The sequence below is a fragment of the Danio aesculapii genome, chromosome 4, assembly GCF_903798145.1.
Source record: "Danio aesculapii chromosome 4, fDanAes4.1, whole genome shotgun sequence".
NCBI classification, from domain to species: Eukaryota; Metazoa; Chordata; class Actinopteri; order Cypriniformes; family Danionidae; genus Danio; species Danio aesculapii.
Window position 1 is genome coordinate 57519350 of NC_079438.1, and position 22500 is coordinate 57541849.

At 32.3% G+C, this 22500-nt stretch overlaps 3 protein-coding genes across 6 annotated transcripts in view; 1 reads left to right on the forward strand and 2 right to left on the reverse strand.

The window, feature by feature from the left end:
- Positions 1-9727, reverse strand: part of LOC130222606 (crystal protein) — a 13254-nt gene extending 3527 nt beyond the window's left edge. The window contains exons 1-7 of the mRNA XM_056455145.1: positions 9308-9727; positions 6338-6539; positions 4415-4548; positions 3849-3976; positions 3658-3776; positions 2486-2626; positions 625-797 (exon numbers count right to left, since the gene is read on the reverse strand). Coding sequence (XP_056311120.1) covers positions 625-797; positions 2486-2626; positions 3658-3776; positions 3849-3976; positions 4415-4548; positions 6338-6539; positions 9308-9673 — 1263 coding nt within the window. The 5' untranslated portion in view covers positions 9674-9727. The remainder of the gene's footprint in view (positions 1-624; positions 798-2485; positions 2627-3657; positions 3777-3848; positions 3977-4414; positions 4549-6337; positions 6540-9307) is intronic.
- A 2107-nt stretch (positions 9728-11834) lies between these two features.
- On the forward strand, positions 11835-19696 carry krr1 (KRR1 small subunit processome component homolog). Its single transcript, XM_056456223.1, has 10 exons — positions 11835-11918; positions 13410-13582; positions 14264-14398; positions 15748-15873; positions 15990-16073; positions 16974-17030; positions 17119-17289; positions 17699-17776; positions 17868-17964; positions 19478-19696. Exons 1-10 carry the CDS (start codon positions 11849-11851, stop codon positions 19615-19617), a joined length of 1131 nt encoding a protein of 376 aa, XP_056312198.1. The 5' UTR covers positions 11835-11848; the 3' UTR covers positions 19618-19696.
- The window catches only part of glipr1a (GLI pathogenesis-related 1a), a 10436-nt gene continuing 7578 nt past the window's right edge, over positions 19643-22500 (reverse strand). For 2 of the 4 annotated variants that reach the window (XM_056456225.1, XM_056456224.1), the window contains one exon: positions 19643-19997. In XM_056456225.1, the coding sequence (XP_056312200.1) occupies positions 19846-19997 (152 nt within the window). In that variant the 3' untranslated portion in view covers positions 19643-19845. The remainder of the gene's footprint in view (positions 19998-22500) is intronic. The other 2 variants (XM_056456227.1, XM_056456226.1) reach the window with 1 other exon arrangement.

The window sequence follows — 22500 nt, forward strand, 5'->3', positions numbered from 1 at the left end:
AATCATAGTTCAGCATTAAATAATGCGTTACTAACATGCAAATTCATGCTTGTTAAAATTAGTGAAGGTGTCTTGGTGGCTCAGTGGTTAACACTGTCGCCTCAACACAAGAAAGTCGCTGGTTCGAGTCCCAGCTGAGTCAGTTGGCATTTCTGCGTGCTCTGTGTGGAGTTTGCATGTTCTCCTCGTGTTGGCGTGGGTTTCCTCCGGATGCTCCGGTTTCCCCCACAGTCCAAAGATATGCAGTATAAGTGATAAGTATAAGTGTAGTGTACAAGTGTGTATGAGTGTGTGTATGGGTGTTTCCCAACACTGAGTTGCTGCTGGAAGGGCATCCGCTGCATGAAACATATTCAGGAATAGTTGGTGGTTCATTCCGCTGTGGCGACCCCTAATAAGGGACTACGCTTAAGGATGAATTTATGAAGAGATGAATGAATGAACATTAGTAAATGCACTGGGAGTTAAAATGAACTAACAATGAACAACTGTATTTTCATTAACTAACATAAACAAATGCTGTAATAAATGTATTGCTTATGCATTCAATAACTTTAACTAATGCAACCTTACTGTAAAGTGTTACCAATATAATTGTGTGTGCGTTGGTTTAGTGTGGTTGACCTGTGCTAGCATGTCCCTGCGGTCGGCGTCGCTGTAGAGTGGTAAATATTTGCGCAGGATTTTGATGGCGTGTTGTTTAAAGATGGCCGTTGTGTAGATAGTGCACTCGACTGCTGATACGGGCTTCTTGAAGACACCATACACAAAAATCACACCTTCTTCTGAAGTCGTTCCTGAAACACACAAACATTAGCCTCAAAACCTGCTTTCATCAACAACAACAATATAAAAACAAGTTTGTCAAGACAGGGTTCAAGATTTACATTACTAGCCATATTAACACAACGTTAACATGTTTTATTAAATTGGTAACATGTTATTAGCATGTCTTAGCATGATGAAGCACTTTACTAACATGTTTTAGCACTGTATTGTGATTTTTCTAGCCTGTTCTTTTCATGCAGCCAACATGTTTCTTATATTAGCACAACGTTAATATGCTTTGTTACATTTCTAGAATGATATTAGCATGTCTTAGCGTGATGAAACACTTTGTTAACATGTTTTCGCACAATGAAGCACTGCACTAACATGTTTCAGCGTAGTGTTGGGATTTTTCTAGCCAGTTCTTTTCATGCAGCCAACATGTTTCTTATATTAGCACAACGTTAGCATGCTTTTTACATTTCTAGAATGATATTAGCATGTCTTAGCGTGATGAAACACTTTGTTAACATGTTTTCGCACAATGAAGCACTGCACTAACATGTTTCAGCGTAGTGTTGGGATTTTTCTAGTCTGTTCTTTTCGTGCAGCCAACGTGTTTCTTATATTAGCACAACGTTAATATGCTTTGTTACATTTCTAGAATGATATTAGCATGTCTTAGCGTGATGAAACACTTTGTTAACATGTTTTCGCACAATGAAGCACTGCACTAACATGTTTCAGCGTAGTGTTGGGATTTTTCTAGCCAGTTCTTTTCATGCAGCCAACATGTTTCTTATATTAGCACAACGTTAGCATGCTTTTTACATTTCTAGCATGGTATTAGCATGTATTAGCATGATGAAACATTTTGCTAACATGTTTTAGCACAATGAATCACTTCACTAACATGTTTTACCACAGTGCTGGGATTTTTCTAGCCTGTTCTTTTTATGCAGCCAGCATGTTTCTTATATTAGCACAACGGTAACATGTTTTGTTACATTTCTAACATGGTATTAGCATAATATTGGCATGTCATAGCATGATTAAACACTTTGCTAACATGTTTAGCACAGTGAAGCACTACACTAACATGTTTTAGCACAGTGTTGGGTTTTTACTAGTCTGTTCTTTTCTTGCAGCCAACATGTTTCTTATATTAGCACAACATTAACATGTTTTGTTACATTTCTAGCTGGTTATTAGCATGTCTTGGCACAATTTCTAGTATGTTTGTTATTGCTAAGAAATTTGATACATGCTTTATTAGCATGTGCCTAGCATGGTTCAATTTGTGGTTACATAATTTAGCAGATTGCTAACATGTTTTAAAACCATCAAATGTTATGAAGTTGCTAGCAATATGCATTATGAAGATGCAAGTTTAGCATATTTTCAGCTTGTTTTAGCAGGCTAATAGGGTTGTTAACAATTTTGCGAGAAAGAAAAACATGTTTATAATATCTAAACATGTTGCTAAAATATTTTAACATGTTTCTTTCACACTGTTACGATGTTTAACATTTGATAGCTATACCTAAGCCTTTTGTCAGGTTTTGCTAGTTGTCGGGGCTTTGCATAGACTTGTCTTGTTTGCTAATCCACATAAGAGGATGATTATGTTCAGGATATGACTATATATTTCAGCACCTGTAAAGAGTGCTCTTAAGACTTAAGTTTGAATATGAGGAAACCCAAGACAGTAGTTTACCAAGCAGCACAGGTTTCTCCTTCTGCCAGTGTCCTTTCTGGAAGGCGCTCACCGCCTGCTCCTCGATCAGCTCGCCATCAATGAATGGCCCCCAGATCTCAAACACCTCCAGAAAGCGGAATGGGTTCACCAACTTTGAGCCTGAGACACATTGTTAAATATTTTAGCAGTGCTACATTTTTTCTAGCATGTTTCGTCAAGGCCTGAATGCTTTTTTGAATACACATAGCTAGCATGTTTCACTACACTGCCAGCATACATACAGCATAATGCAATTTAGCACATTGCTAACACGTTTTAGCACAGCATTGCATCATTGAAATGTTTCCAGCATGTTTTGTCATCGCTAATATGTTAATTACATGTTTTTATTAGCATGTAGTTAACGGTTCCATACATGATTTAGAAAATTGTTAACATGTTTTAGCACTGCATTGGCATGTTTTAGCATGTTTTGACACTACTAACATGTTTATTATATGTTTTATTAGCATGTGGCTTATATGTTTTGTCAGGTTGCTAACATGTTTCTTTCATGTTTAAGCACACTAGCCGCATGTTTACTACAATGCCAGCATACAAGACACTGTAATTTAGCACATTGCTAACATTTTACCACCGCTTCTAGCATGTTTTGTCATTGGTAAAAGGTTAACCACATGTTTTATTCGCATGTGGCTTACATGTTTTGCCAGGTTCCTAACACTTTTCGTTTATGTTTAAGCACACAGCTAACATGTTATGTAGTTTAGTACTACATCCATACAAGACATTGCTAATTTGATTTAGCACATTGCTATCACATTTTAGCACAGCATGTTAATGCTAAGATGTTAATTACATGCTTTTATTAGCACATAGTTAACATGGTTCAATATGTTTTTACATAAATTAGCAGATTGGTAACATGTTTTAACACTGCATTGGCAAGCTTTAGCATGTTTTTGACATTACTAAGATGTTTATTACATGTTTTATTAGCATCTTTATAACATCTAAACATTTCGCTATTTGGAATAGTACAAATATTTGACCATTGGTAGTGTTTTTGCTGTACTTTGGATGTAAAAAACAGAGTTAGTCAGCACAAGAGACTTATCTAAAAATCATTAAAAATGTAAACGTTTGATTGGTATAGTACATGTTAAAATCAGTGCTCTGTTTGTTCTTACTGGTCTTGATCTGCGCATGCAGCACATCTTCAGCACTCAGAGACTGAAGGCACTTCATGTCCTCCAGTGAACAGTTTGCTGCTTTCGCAAAGTGTTTTCCCAGCTTCAGAGACTCGTGTCTGAGCAGAAACATTGGTTAGTAAAATCATGACACAGGTAGCAGGTTTATGCAAGTGTTGGTGTGTGTTTACCGTGTTTTGAGAGGAATGGAGAAGGGTAAACTCTGGAAAACCGCCTGTTTGAAGAGTGGTTTGCTGCTCTGGATCATCAGATGTAAACTGACTGCCTGAGCGCCGGCGCTCTCGCCAAAAATAGTCACCTTAAGTTGCACAGCAATGACATGAAGAACTCATATTATGCAGATTACTTAATTTATTATATTGTATTTTATTGATGTAATCTTTGAGTGAACTTCATCAAAAGGTAAATTTTATCTTAAGAAACTAATATATTCTAATGATAATATATGAAATTTCCCCAATATTCAAAATTAAAATATATAGTGTATATAAATAAATAAATAAATATTAATTAAATTTTCATCTAAAAATGATCATATTAATAATAAATTATAGTATTTATTGTATGCATTTTGTTTATTAATGCATTATTATTATTCTGCTTAAATAAAATGAAGGCTGTGTGACTATTGAGGAGAAATAGTCTCAATAGTCAATACTTTAAGCATTGTAAATCTAGTTACATAATAATAAATGTAATATATGTTTATGAATGATTTTCAGTGTGTTCTCCTCACCCTGCTCGGGTCTCCTCCAAACGCTGCAATGTTCTGCTGAACCCAGATCAGCGCTGCCTGCTGGTCCAGAATGCCATAATTTCCCACCGCCGCCAACTTTGGGTCTTTTCCGGACACTAGAAAACCGAAGGCTCCTACAGACGGACACGGTCAGAACTGTTTATGCTTATTATCTAAGCTGGGTCGATTACTTATGAATTGAAATCTGTTATTGTTTACAAATGATCTGACAAATTGTATAGTCTTTAATATAATCTTTTAGATTACACATTTATAGTAATGACTACTTTTGGATTACTTTTAGATTACTTTTGTGCTAACCTTTATTTGCATTTCACAAGAATTTAAGATGAGTCATTTTGAAAGGGAGGCATGGTTATGATATTTGATAAAAAAAAACATGAATTTTTACAATATAATAAAGTGCACAGGTGTTTTGTTTCCCAGCATGCACCGGACATCACACAGACGTAAAATTAATGTAGGACTCTAACGTCAGACTAACTTTAAAATTTGGTTCTATATGAAAATCAGGTTGACGTCAGAACCCAATGTCAGTTTGAGGTCAGACATCAACGTCAAGATGAATTTTAGTTAGTTCACGACACAACATAAAATCAACCAACGATCAACAGTTAATGAAATTAGCTTTTGACAATGTGTAGTCGTCACATTATGACATTAAAGTGATGGTGAATTTTAGTTACGTAATTCCACACAACGTAAAACCAACCAAACTTCAAGAGTTCACACTTAGATATTGTTTGACAACTGTTAGCAGGTTTGGCATGCTGTCCCGGGAGAGAACCCTGAGCTCGGAGATAGTTGAGCCCAGGGCTCCCGCCTGGTCCATAGAGCATGTGAGGGGAGTACGAGATCAGGTGGTTCTCGAGAGCTCCCCGTGGTAAAGGAGCAAAGGAGGAGAAGGCGGGGATGGGGGATTCTTCTGAAACGAAGATAAGGAAGTAGTTCTAGCTAGGCTACTTATAGTGAGTTGGGATTAATCTGATTGGCTAACTAATGCATGTAGATGAGTGGCCAGCTGCAGTCAATAATATCACGTACTCCTCTTGAAATTAGTTTGTGACGATGAAATGATGTTGGATTTTAGTTAGTTAATGCCACATCCTATAACCAACAAAATATCAACTCCAGATGACGTCGGTATTGGATATCACATGATGTCGTAACCACAATAGAACTAAAGATCATATAATGTTGGGTTCCTGCTGGGTTATAACAAGCATGACTATATAGCCCACATAAAATAAGAAGAGTAGGCCTACATTTTGATTTCATGCTGACTTTAATGTTCTTTAAGCAAAAATAGCAGTACTTAGACATTAAAAATAACTAAGTAACACATTTAATTGCTATAAAAATAATAATATTAAGAAAAAACGATTCCAGATTGTGATGTATTACTGCTCAACTCTGAGTAAACATATTTACTTTAATTGTTGACTTAATTGAACCACTTTAAATCATCATATTTAATCATTAGTAAACATTCATTCATTCATGACTTATCCAGCATATGTTTTACACAGCGGATGCCCTTTCAGCTGCAACCCATCACTGGGAAACATCCATACACACTCACTTACACACATACACTACGGCTGTTTTAGCTTCTTCAATTCACCTACACCACATGTGTTTGGACTGTGGAGGAAACCCATGCCAACATGGGGAGAACATGTAAACACCACACAGGAACGCCAACTGGCCCAGATGGGACTCGAACCAGCGTCTTTCTTGCTGTGAGGCGATCATGCTACCCACTGCGCCACCTTGACGCCCCATTAGTAAACAATTTATTTATTTTTTTATCTGGTGTTTGTTTACTTTTAAGGAAGATTTCTTCATTTTGTAAGTCAGACCTCTGGTTATTATTATTATTATGGTCTGTTTGTGACTCACCCAGGCGGTAGGCGATGCTCACAAGCACAGTCTGTGTGTAGTTGCTGATGAATCTGCCGTCGTACAGCGGTTTAGAAGCAGATCCTGCTATGAAATCCCCACCATGGATCCAGAGCATCACCGGCAGCGGCTGCAGCAGCGGAGCCGCCAGATCCACACTCAGAGGAACAAACACATTCAGGTACAGGCAGTCCTCACTCACCTGAACACACAAAAAATACAGCCTAATGTTAATATTATCTCAGTATTTGTGCTCTATGTGCTCCATATTAATTCTGTGCTACATTCCAAGTCACAATTGTCTTTATTTAATACATTAATAATAATATAATAAAACAACAGACATGCCATATATATATGAATATTAATATATCCAGTTGAAGTCAGAATTATTAGCCCCCCTTTGAATTTTTTTTTTCTCTTTTAAATATTTCCCAAATGATGTTTAACAGGGCAAGGAAATTTTCACAGTATGTCTGATAATATTTTTTCTTCTGGAGAAAGTCTTATTTGTTTAATTTTGGCTAGAATAAAGGCAGTTTTTGATTTTTTAAACACTATTTTAAGGTCAAAATTATTAGCCCTTTAAGCTAATTTTTTCCCCCATAGTCTACAAAACAAACCATCGTTATACAATAACTTGCCTAATTACCCTAACCTGCCTAGTTAACCTAATTAACCTAGTTAAGCCTTTAAATGTCACTTTAAGCTGTATAGAAGTGTCTTGAAGAATATCTAGTCAAATATTATGTACTGTCATCATGGCAAAGATAAAATAAATCAGTTATTAAAGATGAGTTATTAAAACTATTATGATTAGAAATGTGTTGAAGAAATCTGCTCTCCGTTAAACAGAAATTGGGGGAAAAAATTATTATTTTTTATTCATTTTTATTATAAAAGTGGTTAATTATAAATGGGTGTTTTCTTAAAAATCATATCAATATAAATAAAATAATATATATAAATATATCCATTTTATTGAAATTACATTTATTTACATTATTATCTATTATTTTTAGTTCAACTTAGATTTAAAAATACATTTTAACATTATTTTAATGGCAATCAAAGCTCATTTTCAAAGATCGGCTTATTACCAACAGATTTTTGGAGTTTATTCATCATTGTTAATGTTCAGACTTATTTTTATTTTATTTTAAGTTCCCATTTAAGTGTCCTGGTTGTTTACAGAGAGAGAAAGAGATGTCGCCCACTAGTGGACAATATAAAACATAAAAAATACAGTGCCTATAGAAAATCATCATACCCATTATTTAACATAAAATAATTATGACTTTATTTGTCATACAGCCTGAAATCAAATCACATTTCAAATAACTTTTCTAGCCTTTGAAATGTTTTTGTAGCCTTCTCCGGTAGCCTGTGTTTTTCTACTAAAGGTATAAAGTAAAGGTATAGATTTTCACAGGGTATGATGATTATGATAATTATTCTGACTTCAACTGTATACATAATATAATATAATATAATATAATATAATATAATATAATATAATATAATATAATATAAAATAATATAATATAATATAATATAATATAATATAATATAATATATAATATAAAATAATATAATATAATATAATATAATATAATATAATATAATATAAAATATAATATAATATAATATAATATAATATATAATATAAAATAATATAATATAATATAATATAATATAATATAATATAATATAATATAAAATATAATATAATATAATATAATATAATATAATATAATATAATATAATATAATATAATATAATATAATATAATATAAAATATGATATAATATAATATAATATAATGTAATATAATATAATATAATATAATATAAATATAATATAATATAATATAATATAAATTATAATAAAATATAATATAAATTATAATATAATATAATATAACATAATATAGTATAATATAATATAATATAATATAATATAATATAATATAATATAATATAATATAATATAATATAATATAATGTAATATAATATAATATAATATAACATAATATATAATATAATATAATATAATATAATATAATATAATATAATATAATATAATATAATATAATATAATTTAATATGTTATATAATATAATATAATATAATATAATATAATATAATATAATATAATATAATATAATATAACTTAACATAATATATAATATAATATAATATAATATAATATAATATAATGTAATATAATATAATATAATATAATATAATATAATATAATATAACATAACATAACATAACATAACATATAATATAATATAATATAATATATAATATAATATAATATAATATAATATAAATTAATATAATATAATATAATATAATATAATATAATATAATATAATATAATATAATATAATATAACATAACATAACATAACATATAATATAATATAATATAATATAATATAATATAATATAATATAATATAATATAATATAATATAAATTAATATAATATAATATAATATAATATAATATAACATAACATAACATAACATAACATAACATAACATAACATATAATATAATATAATATAATATAATATAATATAATATAATATAATATAATAATGCAGAGACTTTAGTGAGCAAGTGGAGTCAACAGCAGATTCTGCTTGACTAGTGTATTCAGCATTGAACTCCACTGTGTTATAAATGTGATTGTTGATGTTTTTATAGCAGCAAGTTATCATGTAAAAGTGATACTGCATTAGTTCATACAGTTTAAAGCAATGTTTTCTATTTATTTTGAAGTATTCTGAAAAAATAATTAGGAAATTACCCATGGCAACTTATAAACTAATATAATTTAGTTTGGTATATTTACCTTCGGCCCATGGCTTGCAATATTTGGTTTTTGACCCATGATAGATTCATCCAAAACAGCATCTGAAAAGTTTGTTCAGTCTAAAAATACAAGTTTTTACTCACCTTTTTGGGACAGTCGTCAGCAATGGGGCCGATGCAGGCCTGCATACACGACGCTCTGGGAAAGGAGGCATCATAAACCCCTTTCCATGGAGTAACAGGTCTCGGAGCTTTCCAACGGGACGTCCCGACTGGAGGATCAGCAAACGGGATCCCATAAAACACATAAGACTTGTCCAGCAGCAGACCCTGTACCAGTCCATCTTTAATGAGCAGTTTGGGTCCATCTGCTGTTCTGGAGGGCTGATCTGGGGTCAGAGCTGATGGAGAAACACTGCGCAGTACAGCAGGCACATTGATATGATCGTCTGATCTGGAGTCAGTGATGAAAAACACACACAAACTCAACACACACCTAATGGACGGCATGTTTTCTGCTCTTCTGTGCGCTTGAATGGATGGAGGAGGAAGATTTCGCACAATTCTTCAGTCTTTTGGAGCTCTTGTGACTCTTATTATGGTGCACACTGGGACTCTGTTGTGTGTGTGTGTGTGTGTGTGTGTGTGTGTGTTTAATGACCAGCAGACTGTCTGTACTTTGGAAAATTGAATTAAATTATGTTCATTCCTTTGACGTACATCTTTGGATGTGAGTGGTTTTGAGTGTTTTAGTAATATTTAAATTCTATCAATTAAAATGTAATTAAAAATGATAATTTTAGCTATTTAGATGGATTAAGAAAACAATATTTTGTATTATTACATTTCATTTTAAAATGATTATTAAGGTTTCCTAATAATATAAGAATTATCAAATTATAACTCATTTATAAATTATTTTTATTATTATTATTATTGGAATAATTATGAAAAAATCTGTATTTTTTCTAGCGTATAACTATATAACTTTGTATACCTAAATGAAAAATAATATTACATTTTGAAAACGATAGGTGTTTTTAATGGAATAAAAATGAATTATTGCATTTAATATTTTTAATTTGAGAATTTGAAAACAAAAAACGTAAAAGAAATGTAGAAATGTATAGAGAAATGTAGGGACAAAGGGAAAAAGAAATAGTTTATGAATTTGGAGAATAACAATTGTGATATGTTGTGCTAAATGACATAACAAAGCACTTAAAATGAATTATGATTATAGTAATTTGGTCATTTCTTACATTTGTGTCTATCTATCTATCTATCTATCTATCTATCTATCTATCTATCTATCTATCTATCTATCTATCTATCTATCTATCTATCTATCTATCTATCTATCTATCTATCTATCTATCTGTCTGTCTGTCTGTCTGTCTGTCTGTCTGTCTGTCTGTCTGTCTGTCTGTCTGTCTGTCTGTCTGTCTATCTATCTTTCTATCTATCTATCCTTCCATCCATCCATCCATCCATCCATCCATCCATCCATCCATCTGTCAATCAATCTATCTATCACACAAAGCGACTTCCAGGTCCAAGCGATTTATCAAGCTGTATGGGGAGACTCAACAAATGGTAATAATAAACATTTACAAAGCGATGTAATACTTTCAAAAATCCTAATCACATATATTTATTATTTTTTAAAGATTTATTTTTAGATTTTAGGACAGTATTTATTTTTAGAAGGATTTTAGGACAGTATTTAGACAGGAAGCAAAGTTGGAGTGAGAGAGGGGGATAGGGTGGGGAAATGTCACAGCCTGATGTGCTACTGCACCATATGTCAGCACGCTAACCACTAGGCTATTGTGCTGACAGAAAGTGAGTAATATTTGATATATTGTTAAAATATTGGTGCCTGAGATACAGCAAGTCTAGAGACTGAATTCACTTTAGGTGATAGGATGTGTGAAAGTGGTCAGCTTTTTTTTTTCCTAATGGGGTATATGCACATGGACTTTTAGTTTCAGTCAGCCAGCCCCAGGGCTTCCAGTGAATTGTCATCCCATACAAAATCGCAGCATTTAAGATCTGATTTCTTTAAAAAAATAATAATAATTGATCTTCACCTCTTGGCTGAGATACAATATAAAATGAGACCAAACAAAAAGCACAGCATTTAATTATATTTCCCCCCGCCTTGTCTTTAAAATGTAGCAATATATTTTACCACAGTATTTTCTATGGAGTTTCTGCGCTAACCTGAACGCTACTGACAGCACCTGCGTTTAAACGGTCTCTCATCTCTTTTTATGCTTTAATAACCAAATGGATGCTTCAGTCTATTTAACTGATTATATTTGAATTACTTTACAACCCCAGTGGTGTTAAAGGAACCTTATGAAGTTGAAAATAGTCACATTAAGCTTTCACTGTAAGTTTATCATTGGCTGAAAAACACTAGCTGTGCTGTGCATATAGCCCATTGATTTTTATATGTTCAGTCCATTTAAATTTTTTAAAACGATTAAGTTAACTTCATCAGATTGTGTTGGGACAACTTGAAAGAAAAGTTAAAGTTCTTTTAATTATTTAATCTGAACGAGGATTTATAAATAATAATAATAACTCCTCCACCCCACTAGGCTGCAGCACATGCGTGGTGTGTCGCGTAAACATGACGACCAGACGCAGCGTCTGACGTCACTCCTAAAAGCAGCGATGGCGGCTCCCACAGAAAGCACGAGTGAAACGCCAACAAATAAAAAACTGAAAAAGAGCAAAAATACAGGTACAGTTATCATTATAAATCACCAACAGCACATCATACTTTCACCACAGCGCGTGTCGACCGCGCGCTCATCATCAGTATCTGTTATATTGGCATCAACTGAGTTGTTGTTTGTTTACTCGTGAAGAAGCTCGTGTAACTATTAGATTCAAGCTCCTCTCTGGGACTTTAATGTTCAAATATTAACTCATATTATTGCTGTATTAAAATGTATTTTTGTGTATTGGTTGTCTTAGATTCTCTCTCTCTTTCTCCGCATTTCTTACATATCCCTACTGAAAAAAAACATCTTAAACCAGCCTAGGCTGGTTGGCTGGTTTTAGCTGGTTGACCAGCCTGGTTTTAGAGGGGTTTTGGCCACTTCCAGGCTGGTTTCCAGCCATTTTCAGCCTGGTCTTTGCTGGTCAGGCTGGAAAATGACCAGCTAAAACCAGCTTGACCAGCCTGGTTTAAGCTGGACATAGCTGGTTTTGGCTGGGCTCCCAGCCTGGTTAGGCTGGTCAAGCAGGTTTTAGCTGGTCATTTTCCAGCCTGACCAGCAAAGACCATGCTGGAAATGGCCAAAACCCCTCTAAAACCAGGCTGGTCAACCAGCTAAAACCAGCCAATCAGCCTAGGCTGGTTTAAGCTGGATTTTTCAGCAGGGATACACTCGCTTTTTGCGGATAATCTTCCGTAAATCAATTGTGGTGTGAGAAATAAACAAGTTTGGTGTGAGATAGTGGTTAAATTCCTCAATCATTACCAGAAATGTGATGTTTTAACATTACAGACGTGCTATTAAGTTACAGGGCAGGCTCAGTAGGATTTTTAACTACAGTGTTTAATGATTATCATGCCATAGTATATAGTGGATATACATGGCAATATCACATATATAGTTTGGGGAAAATACATGGGGAGATTCTTCTGATTCGTATGTCATTCCAGTAAGATTGTCTGTGTGTTTTGCCCATCGTAATGAACTTTAGATAAAGGCATTTGTTTAATTATAAAGGTAAAGTTGGTTTTATATTCGCACATTTGCTATATTATATTATTATTATATATTATTATATAAAATTATATTATTAAGGCGAATGTATGAATATCCGAATATAAAACCAACTTTACCTCTATTGTTTAATTCTTTTTGCGTATTTTAAATGAATAAAAAGTGCATAGTTTTTGTTTGTTGTTGGGGAAATTCAACTTTGTGTGTAATTATATGTATGTTTGTGTTTCACAATTATTTTTTAAAGATATAATAATGATTGGAAGCAGTCTGAATAATTTAATTCAAAATGCTCACAAATTCCCATTCATTCATTACTATAAAACTGCTGGCTGGTCAATTATTTTGCAGGGTTAGTTTAAAAAATATAAAGGTTATGACTGCTTTGTGAAATAATAATGCTTCAGATCAGGAAATGCAGAAATAGTAAACAGATTTTGAATGTATAATGAGGATTAATGATGTAGTTATTCATTTATGTTTTTGGTTTGAAACAGATGACGCTGATCTGCTGACAGTCCCAGATGACTGGAAAGAGCCGAAGTTCACCAAAGCGGACAATCCTAAAGGTCTGCTGGAGGAGAGCAGCTTCGCCACACTTTTCCCCAAATACAGAGAGGCGTATCTGAAAGAGTGCTGGCCGCTAGTGCAGAAGGCTCTCGCGGAGCTCGTAAGTGTCCTGTTCTGTGACTAAAATATTATTGTAATAAATATATCTGTTCAAATGCACCAAAATGTATTCCTATATTCACTGAGAAATTAATGAAATATACATTTTCAACATGTGGTGTGTTGAGCTGGGCTGATAAGCAATATTATATCCAATCGCGGTAAAATTGATGTCAATAACAGTAATAAGTGCTGGACTTTTTTACTCTAAATTGAACTAAGACCCAATCACAGAGCAGAAATGTACAACAACGGGAATCTAAAGTGTGTTGATATTTCGGCCACTGGAAATGTATCAGCCGGAAATATGTTATGCTATTTAGTGCACCCTCTTATTTTTGTGGCTTCAGTCATTGTTGGGGTACTCGTTTTAAATCAGGAAGCATTAACAACTGATATCGAAATATTTATCGTTATCATTCAATATGGAAAACAATTATCGAGATTGAATTATCGAGAAAAAAAAAACATTACTAATGCTTTGCTTCTTAGACTTAGACTTCTTAGAGTTTCAGGACTACACACCTGAAAATTGCCTATATGAGTGTTGTGTTCATTTATGCTGAACACTGTATTCATGTGAAAACACATTTCTATATTAGACGTTTTTGTTTCCTTATCTTGAATTATAGGCTCATTGTGAATTGTTTTCATCTCATTTCTCATGTCTCCGCTGCTGTAGTTCATCAATGCCACGCTGGACCTGATTGAAGGCAGTATGACGGTGAACACGACCAAGAAAACATTTGATCCGTATTCAATCATCAGAGCGAGGGATCTCATCAAGTTACTGGCTAGAAGTGTGCCGTTTGAACAGGTAAACAATGCCACTCATTTATGGATTATGTATATTTTTATGTATAAAATAATTTGGCACATTGAGTGATGATGCATCGCACTAATCAGAAGTGAAAGTAAAACATTTTTAATTGTTACATGTTTAAGATGTTTAAGTGGGATGCTGTAACATTTAGGTGAGACAGGTGTAATGTGTGTGACAGATCAAGGATGAGGCAGGAATCAACTCTCTATTTAAGCTTGTTTTACTCAATAGTTGCAACAGTATGTAACAATAATAAAAGGAAAAAAGAAATAAACATTTATAATTATTCTCTTTAAACAAAAACAGAGTGTAAGCCAAATCAAAGAAATTAACAAAACAAAACAATTCTTAAATCTAAAGTCTGAACTAGGCGACAAAATCAATTAATACAAATAAAAACCGAGATCTTAAGTGTACACGACTCCCGAACTAAACTAATTAAGCTACAAAACTCAAAAGCACAGGTGGAAAAACACTCAGACTAATCTAACAAAACAAAACAAACCAGATAAGACGGTCAAAGGCTCAGTTTAGAATCACACAACAACCATTACATTATGTTTCTTAAAGCCAACAGAGTTCAACAAGCAAACTCGAATTACCACAGTAAACTGAGATAATAAATCACTAAACAGCCGAAGCATAGCACAAACAAACTGCATGGAGCACAAATGGTATGCCGAGGCAGAGCGCACGCCACACACTGGTCTGTCAGGGCTTTCAATCCTTGCGGCTCGTCGAGGGATTGGTGGAACTGACACCGTCATAATGATGATGGACAGAAGATGAACCAATAAGAAACCTAAGGGTTGAGTAAGCGGAGAGGAGGGTGAAAAAAAGAAAATACACAAAGAAAACATCAAACATAACATTAATGTTATAAAATATATTTATATTTCAAAGAATTCTGTTTGTTTTTAATATTATTTTACCCAAAATGCTGTCTAGTATGCTGTATTGTTATTGTTGATGGGGAAAAAGGTAAAAAATTCAGTAAATATATTTAAAAATTTTTTATTGTTATTATTATTATTATAATTATAATTATCATAATAATAATTATTATTATTATTAGTATATTTCTTCATGTTTTAATTGACTGTTAATATTTATTTATATTTTTATCGTTTGTAATTTAATTTGATTATATATATTAAGATTATATATATATATATATATATATATATATATATATATATATATATATATATATATATATATATATATATATAAAATTTGATTCTATATATATAATGATTTTGTGCTGTCCAGTACGCTTTATTGTTGATGGGGGAAAAAGGTAAAAAATTCAGTAAATATATTTTTGAAAATGTTTATTTCAGGCTGTACGGATCCTCGATGATGACATGGCATGTGACATCATAAAAATTGGGACTCTCGTCCGCAACCGAGAGCGTTTTGTGAAGAGACGACAAAGACTGATCGGCCCCAAAGGCTCCACACTGAAGGTGAGAAAGACTGAAGTTATGACCAGAAATGTCAAGAACTGTGTGTGTGTTAGGGGTATGTTTCTATTTTCTGATGTAATTAAATATTAGAGTTGATGTGATTTGTGTTGTTTCAGGCTTTAGAGCTACTGACAAACTGTTATGTGATGGTTCAGGGAAACACAGTGTCTGCTTTAGGCCCGTTCAACGGCTTGAAGGAGGTGAGACCTTCATTTTAATAATTCATAACTGTGACATAATAATATTCATAATAATACAAGTATGTTTTTTGTGCGTTTGAGTTGATATAAATGTAGATGTTTCATTTGTTGTGGCAATAGTTACTGAGGAGCAAGCTGTACAGGCTCCTCCCTCTTCTATAAATTTGCATATAGAGACACACACACATTACAAAAATGCATTTTGCTTTCAAACCAAATGTACATCTGATCTGCAGCTTGAGTAATAAATGATCAATAAGCTGAAACCTCAGTCACACCTGATTGCACATACTAAGACTATAATAATATCTAGTTTATATCCAGTCCACACACATATTTAGATATTTATGTATAATTTCAAAGGGTTTGCTGTTTAATATAATCTTTAAATTTGTTGAATATTTGTAAAATAATTAAATAACCTCTCATATTAATCTAAAAATATATTTTTTCTAAATAAATTACTCTAAATGTACGTTTTTTATAGGTGTTAAACGTCAATTACATTTTACGTAATTCATAAATGAATATATTCAAATAAATTAATATACAATAAAACCTTTTAATAGATGTTGTATAATTAAATATAAATAATAAATTAAAGCAAAATATTACATTTTTCAAATAAAAAAATCAGTGTAATTTAATCTAAACATTATCAATGTAATTTTATCCAAGTTTATAAATAAATAAAATTATAATCGATAAATCCTTATTATTTATATATATATCACTTTTTTACTTAAGTTTTTTTTATTAATATTAATTTTATTAACTGCGATTCTAATTATTTTGTTGATTATATTCTGTTTAATCATTTTTAATTCTGTTTAATCAATTATTTTCTGTTTTAAAAATGAATTATTTAGCTTTATTAATTATTTTCTCTTGTTTCTGCAGGTGAGGAAGGTTGTTCTGGACACAATGAAGAACATTCACCCCATTTACAACATAAAGGTACACAGAAAGACTGCAGCATGAATAAAGAGGCTCAGCACTTTGTGAATGTGTGTGTATTTATGTAAATATGTGTGTGTGTGTGCAGACACTGATGATCAAGCGTGAGCTGGCAAATGACCCAGAGCTGCGCACTCAGAGTTGGAGCAGATTTCTGCCAAACTTCAGACACAAGAGTCTCTCCAAACGCAAGCAGCCCAAGAAGAAGAGGGTGAAGAAGGAGTACACGCCGTTCCCGCCGCCACAGCCTGAGAGCAAGGTAAACAGTAGATGCAAATCTTCAAAAATGTGTCATTGTAAATAATTATTATACCAATATATTTTTAATTTGCATTTCGCACATTCAGTATTTACTCTGTAATACAAAATAAAAAGTAATTAAATTAATATTTATTCAATTTTTTTCTAGAATCAACAGTTAATTAAATGAATTCATAGTTAAATAGCATTGAACATCTTTGTTAAATCTAAATTAGTCTAATTATAAGTTTATAAATAAAAATATAAACATTTGTCTAATTATAATTCATATAATGATACAAATAAATGTCAATAAATGTAAATTTTTATAAATAAATATGCAATTTTACATATATTTCCCTAAGTTTAATAAATCATAATAATAAATGATGATGATTATTAATTAAAAATGTATGTGTTGTTCACAGATTGATAAGGAGCTGGCGACGGGCGAGTTTTTCCTGCGCGAGAGCGAGAAAAGACGAAAGAAGATGAGTGAGATTAAGGTATGATTGGGCATTTAAAGAAACGCAGGGGCTGATGGGTAATCATCCCTCATGAACACATTAACACATGTTTGTTTACATGCGTCTGCAGGTGAAGCAGGCCGAGGCTTTATCTAAACGACAAGAGGAGCGAAAGAAAGCCTTCGTTCCTCCCAAAGAGAAAACAGCAGTGAAGAAGAGCAAACCAGGTACACAAAATATCTCCTGTAATATTATCATAATTTAATATACAGCGAAATATAAATCATAAATCACATTATTTAAAAAATACTCGATTCTCTTTTGCTCAGAACGTGAACTGAGTGTCTTATAGTGTAGAATAAAAGTCATTACAATATGATAATTACAAAATTATGTACAGTTATTATTGAAATTGAATCATAATCCAGTTATAAAATGAATGATAATATTTACCAAAACATGCATCAATGATCAATTTTTCAATTTTCCCTCTTTCATATATATATATATATATATATATATATATATATATATATATATATATATATATATATACAAACACACACATATAAAGTTTTTAAATAAGCACACTCTTGGTCAAAAGTCTTTAGTTACTAGTAGTATTGAATAATAATACACCAAATAATTTGACTTTAAATATGTAAATAATATAAAAAAAATTTAAGTCAATGAGTTTAAAAATATTGCTAGTAATATTGATAACATCACTGATAATACGCATGCAAATAATCATTAATAAGCATGCTGTCATATATTTTTCTTCTTTAAAATTTCTTCTATATATATATTTAGCATCAAGCTTATTAATAAATTAATCTTTAATAACTTATAATATCATAAAATCAAGGGCGACGCAGTGGCGCAGTAGGTAGTGCTGTCGCCTCACAGCAAGAAGGTCGCTGGTTTGAGCCTCGGCTGGGTCAGTTGGTGTTTCTGTGTGGAGTTTGCATGTTCTTCCTGCGTTCGCGTGGGTTTCCTCCATGTGCTCCGGTTTCCCCCACAAGTCCAAAGACATGCGGTACAGGTGAATTGGCTAGGCTAAATTGTCCGTAGTGTATGAGTGTGGATGAGTGTGTGTGGATGTTTCCCAAAGATGGGTTCCAGCTGGAAGGGCATCCGCTGAGTAAAACATGTGCTGGATAAGTTAGCGGTTCATTCCGCTGTGGTGACCCCGGATTAATAAAGGGACTAAGCTGAAAAGAAAATGAATGAATAATATAATCATGCAATGTATAGATTTAATCTTATTACAAATTCTTTCAACAGTAAACTTCATGCAGTTCTTGACTAGATTCTTTAGTTACTGTTAATATTAATGAAGTCTTTAGTTACTAGTAATATTGATTAATAAAATCACTGACAATCAGCATGTAAATAAAGTTAATAATAAGCATACTGTCATATATTTTTCTTCTTTAAAGCAACCTCAGAAAACAAAATTGACTTTCATTTTAAAAATATAAATATATTTAGCATCAAACCTATTAATAAATGAGTAATTAATACCTATATACCATATTAATACTTATTTATAAAATCACATTACATTAAACTTTGTGAACTCAGTAATACTCCTAATTCTTGAACTTGTTAGTGACTATTAATATTAATGAAGTCTTTAGTTACTGGTAGTATTGATTAATAACATCACTGGTAATAAGTATGCAAGTAATGATAATAATTAATAAGCATGGTGTCATGTATGTTTCTTCTTTATAGCGACCTCAGAAAACAAAATTGACGTTCAAGCCATTAAAGAAAAAGTGAAGAAAGCGAAAAATAAAAAGCTCGGAGCTCCTCCTGTAAACCCCGACGTGTCTTCAGCGAAAGATGGCAAACAGAAGAAAAACAAGAGCTAACAAACTCTGGACACCCACAAAAATATGTCAAATATTGTGTTTATTAGCCGTATGTTTATATTAAACTGTCTGATTTCAACATGCTTAATGAATCTCATTTATTAGCTTGTGGAAACAGAGACAGTCTGCTGCACAAACTGCTTGCTTTGCTTATTTCCTTATGGTTTATTATAGTTTGGTTGCATTGAATATGAGTGTGCATGAGCTCATGTTATAATAGTGTGGATATCAGTCGTATATAAACAGGCTGTAACAGCACTGCAGGCAGTAAACACACACAAACAGCAGCACCACTGAAATGAGTCTAATAATCATGACCGACACACAGAAGGTCCCGCATGAGGAAAGAGCAGGATCCCAATCTGGAGTCCAGTTGTAACCTGCACACACACACATAATTATTACAGCACAACACACTCAAAACCGCACACATACACAGTTACTGCAGCAGTACACATATACACACTTACTGAAGTGTCTCTCTCACACACAGTTACTGGAGCAGTATGCGTAAAAACATACACAATTACTACAGCAATACACACAAACTCACTGCAATGGCACATTCACACAAGCACGCATCTACTATAGCAATGCACACATGATTACTGCAACACACACACACATACAGTTACTGCAGCAGTACACATATACACAGTGCAGAGTCACACAAACACACTTACTGCAGGACAGTGGCATACACTTCATCACTACATGACCAACCTGATTTCACCAAGTAGGACATGTTGCTGGATTAACATCTATGTTGATCCTGGAGCAACATTCCAATCAGCCAATCAGAATGATGATCCTGGAACAACATTCGAATCAGCCAATTAGAAATAAGGGATACGTTTACAGATTATGATTAAGTTTAGGTGCACGGTTAGGGTTATTCACTTCGACATGATTGTTATCCAACTGTTATTCCCCCCTGATTTTGAGTATAATTTAGTTATGGTTGGGTTTAGAGGTAGGGAATAGGTATGGGTTACATTTTCCAATAGAAATAATGCTCCAGCATCAACATAGACGTTAATCCAAGATCATCGCATCATACTTTGGGAAATCATGACGTGCATCAATATACGCACATACACTTACAGCAGTGGCACATAGACACACACTCCTACGTATGTCTGAATGTCAGTATATTAGTGGAGAATTGTAAGGTGTAAGTTTAGTATTATGAATTAACAGCTTGCAATTGTGAGAGGATCCCTCTTTTTTATGTTTTATTTATTCTTTGCTGTTTAAGAAAAAACTAACAAACCAACAAAAAGATGTAGTGCTTCTCATATAACATAATCTAAATCTTTAAAACAGAAACTATTTTCCAGATATAAAGTCAGAATCGCTAGAAAACAATCTGCAAATTGAACCTGATGTGAATATTTTTCTGTAAAAATATGATTTACAGTCTATAGTTTTTTCATACACTGTAAACTATATATATATATATATATATATATATATATATATATATATATATATATATATATATATATATATATATATAAATTAACAATTTTTGTATTTTGTGATTGGTGTTTTTATTTTCACCGTTTATTTCTGCTTTTGAATTGCATTATGGGATCTTGATCTTTCTTTACAACAACTTTTAAACCTTGAGAAGTTTGAATAGGTGACTTATGAACATTATTAAAAGTTTAAAGCAGGGGCAGATTTCAGTTGCAACCCATATCAGACACACCTGCCTGTAATTAGTAAAAAGTTAATTGGTTCAGGTGTGTTTGTTCAAGGTTGGAGCTGAAATCTGTATGAAGGTAGATCTCCAGGAGCAGGGTTGAGCACCCCTGGTTTAAAGGGATGCCCTGGTGGTGGCAGCAGCTCCTTTGAATGAATCATGATGAGATGTTGTCTTGTGCTTCGGCTCGGGCCCTGAATGTGAGTCGACAGGTCACTCCTGAGAAAACGTCCCGCAGGAGAAGCTGAGGTTGACCTGCACTGCTCTCTCTCTCTCTGTATATATATATATATATATATATATATATATATATATATATATATATATATATATATATATAGAAGTGTGTGTATATATATATATAGATGTGTGTGTATATATATATATAGATGTGTGTGTATATATATATATAGATGTGTGTGTATATATATATATATATATATATATATATATATATATATATATATATATATATATATATATATATATATATATGTGTGTATATATGTATAGATGTATATGTATATATGTATGTACGTATGTATATATAGCAATATACTGTATCTATAAAATCTTATCAAATGATTGAATAGCACTATTTGTAAAGAATTCATAGTCACTTTTTATTGTAAGGTTCAATTCTTGTTATTAGCAAACAATTAAATATGACTTTTGCTTCAGTAAACTTATATTTTTTCCTTATTAACGTTACTAATATATGATATTAAGGTAATTTAGGTATTGGATTAATAATAGAGAATAAGATCATGCAGAATATGTAGATAATGAGCACTAATAAGCAGCCGATATCTCAATAACATGTATGCTAATAAGCAACTAGTTAATAGTGATAATTGGTTCCTAAAGTGTTATCAAATGCATTAATTTTGATTGATTAGGATGATTCTGTAGGGGATTAAATCATGCATGACATGTAATAAAGCAACTACAAGCATAGATGAATGCAATAAAGCAAAGATAAGAGTGAGATAAACAGAGCATGCTTTGTGGTTTTGTATATTAAATGTTAAAAATACATTGCAAATTCAACTCAACATTGCGTATCCTGTGATGTGACTGCACATATTGCGCTATCAATGCTGAAATTATAAATTTTGCAGTCCTAATTTATTTCGTTGTTGTATATTACACTATAAAACCCATATAATAAACTG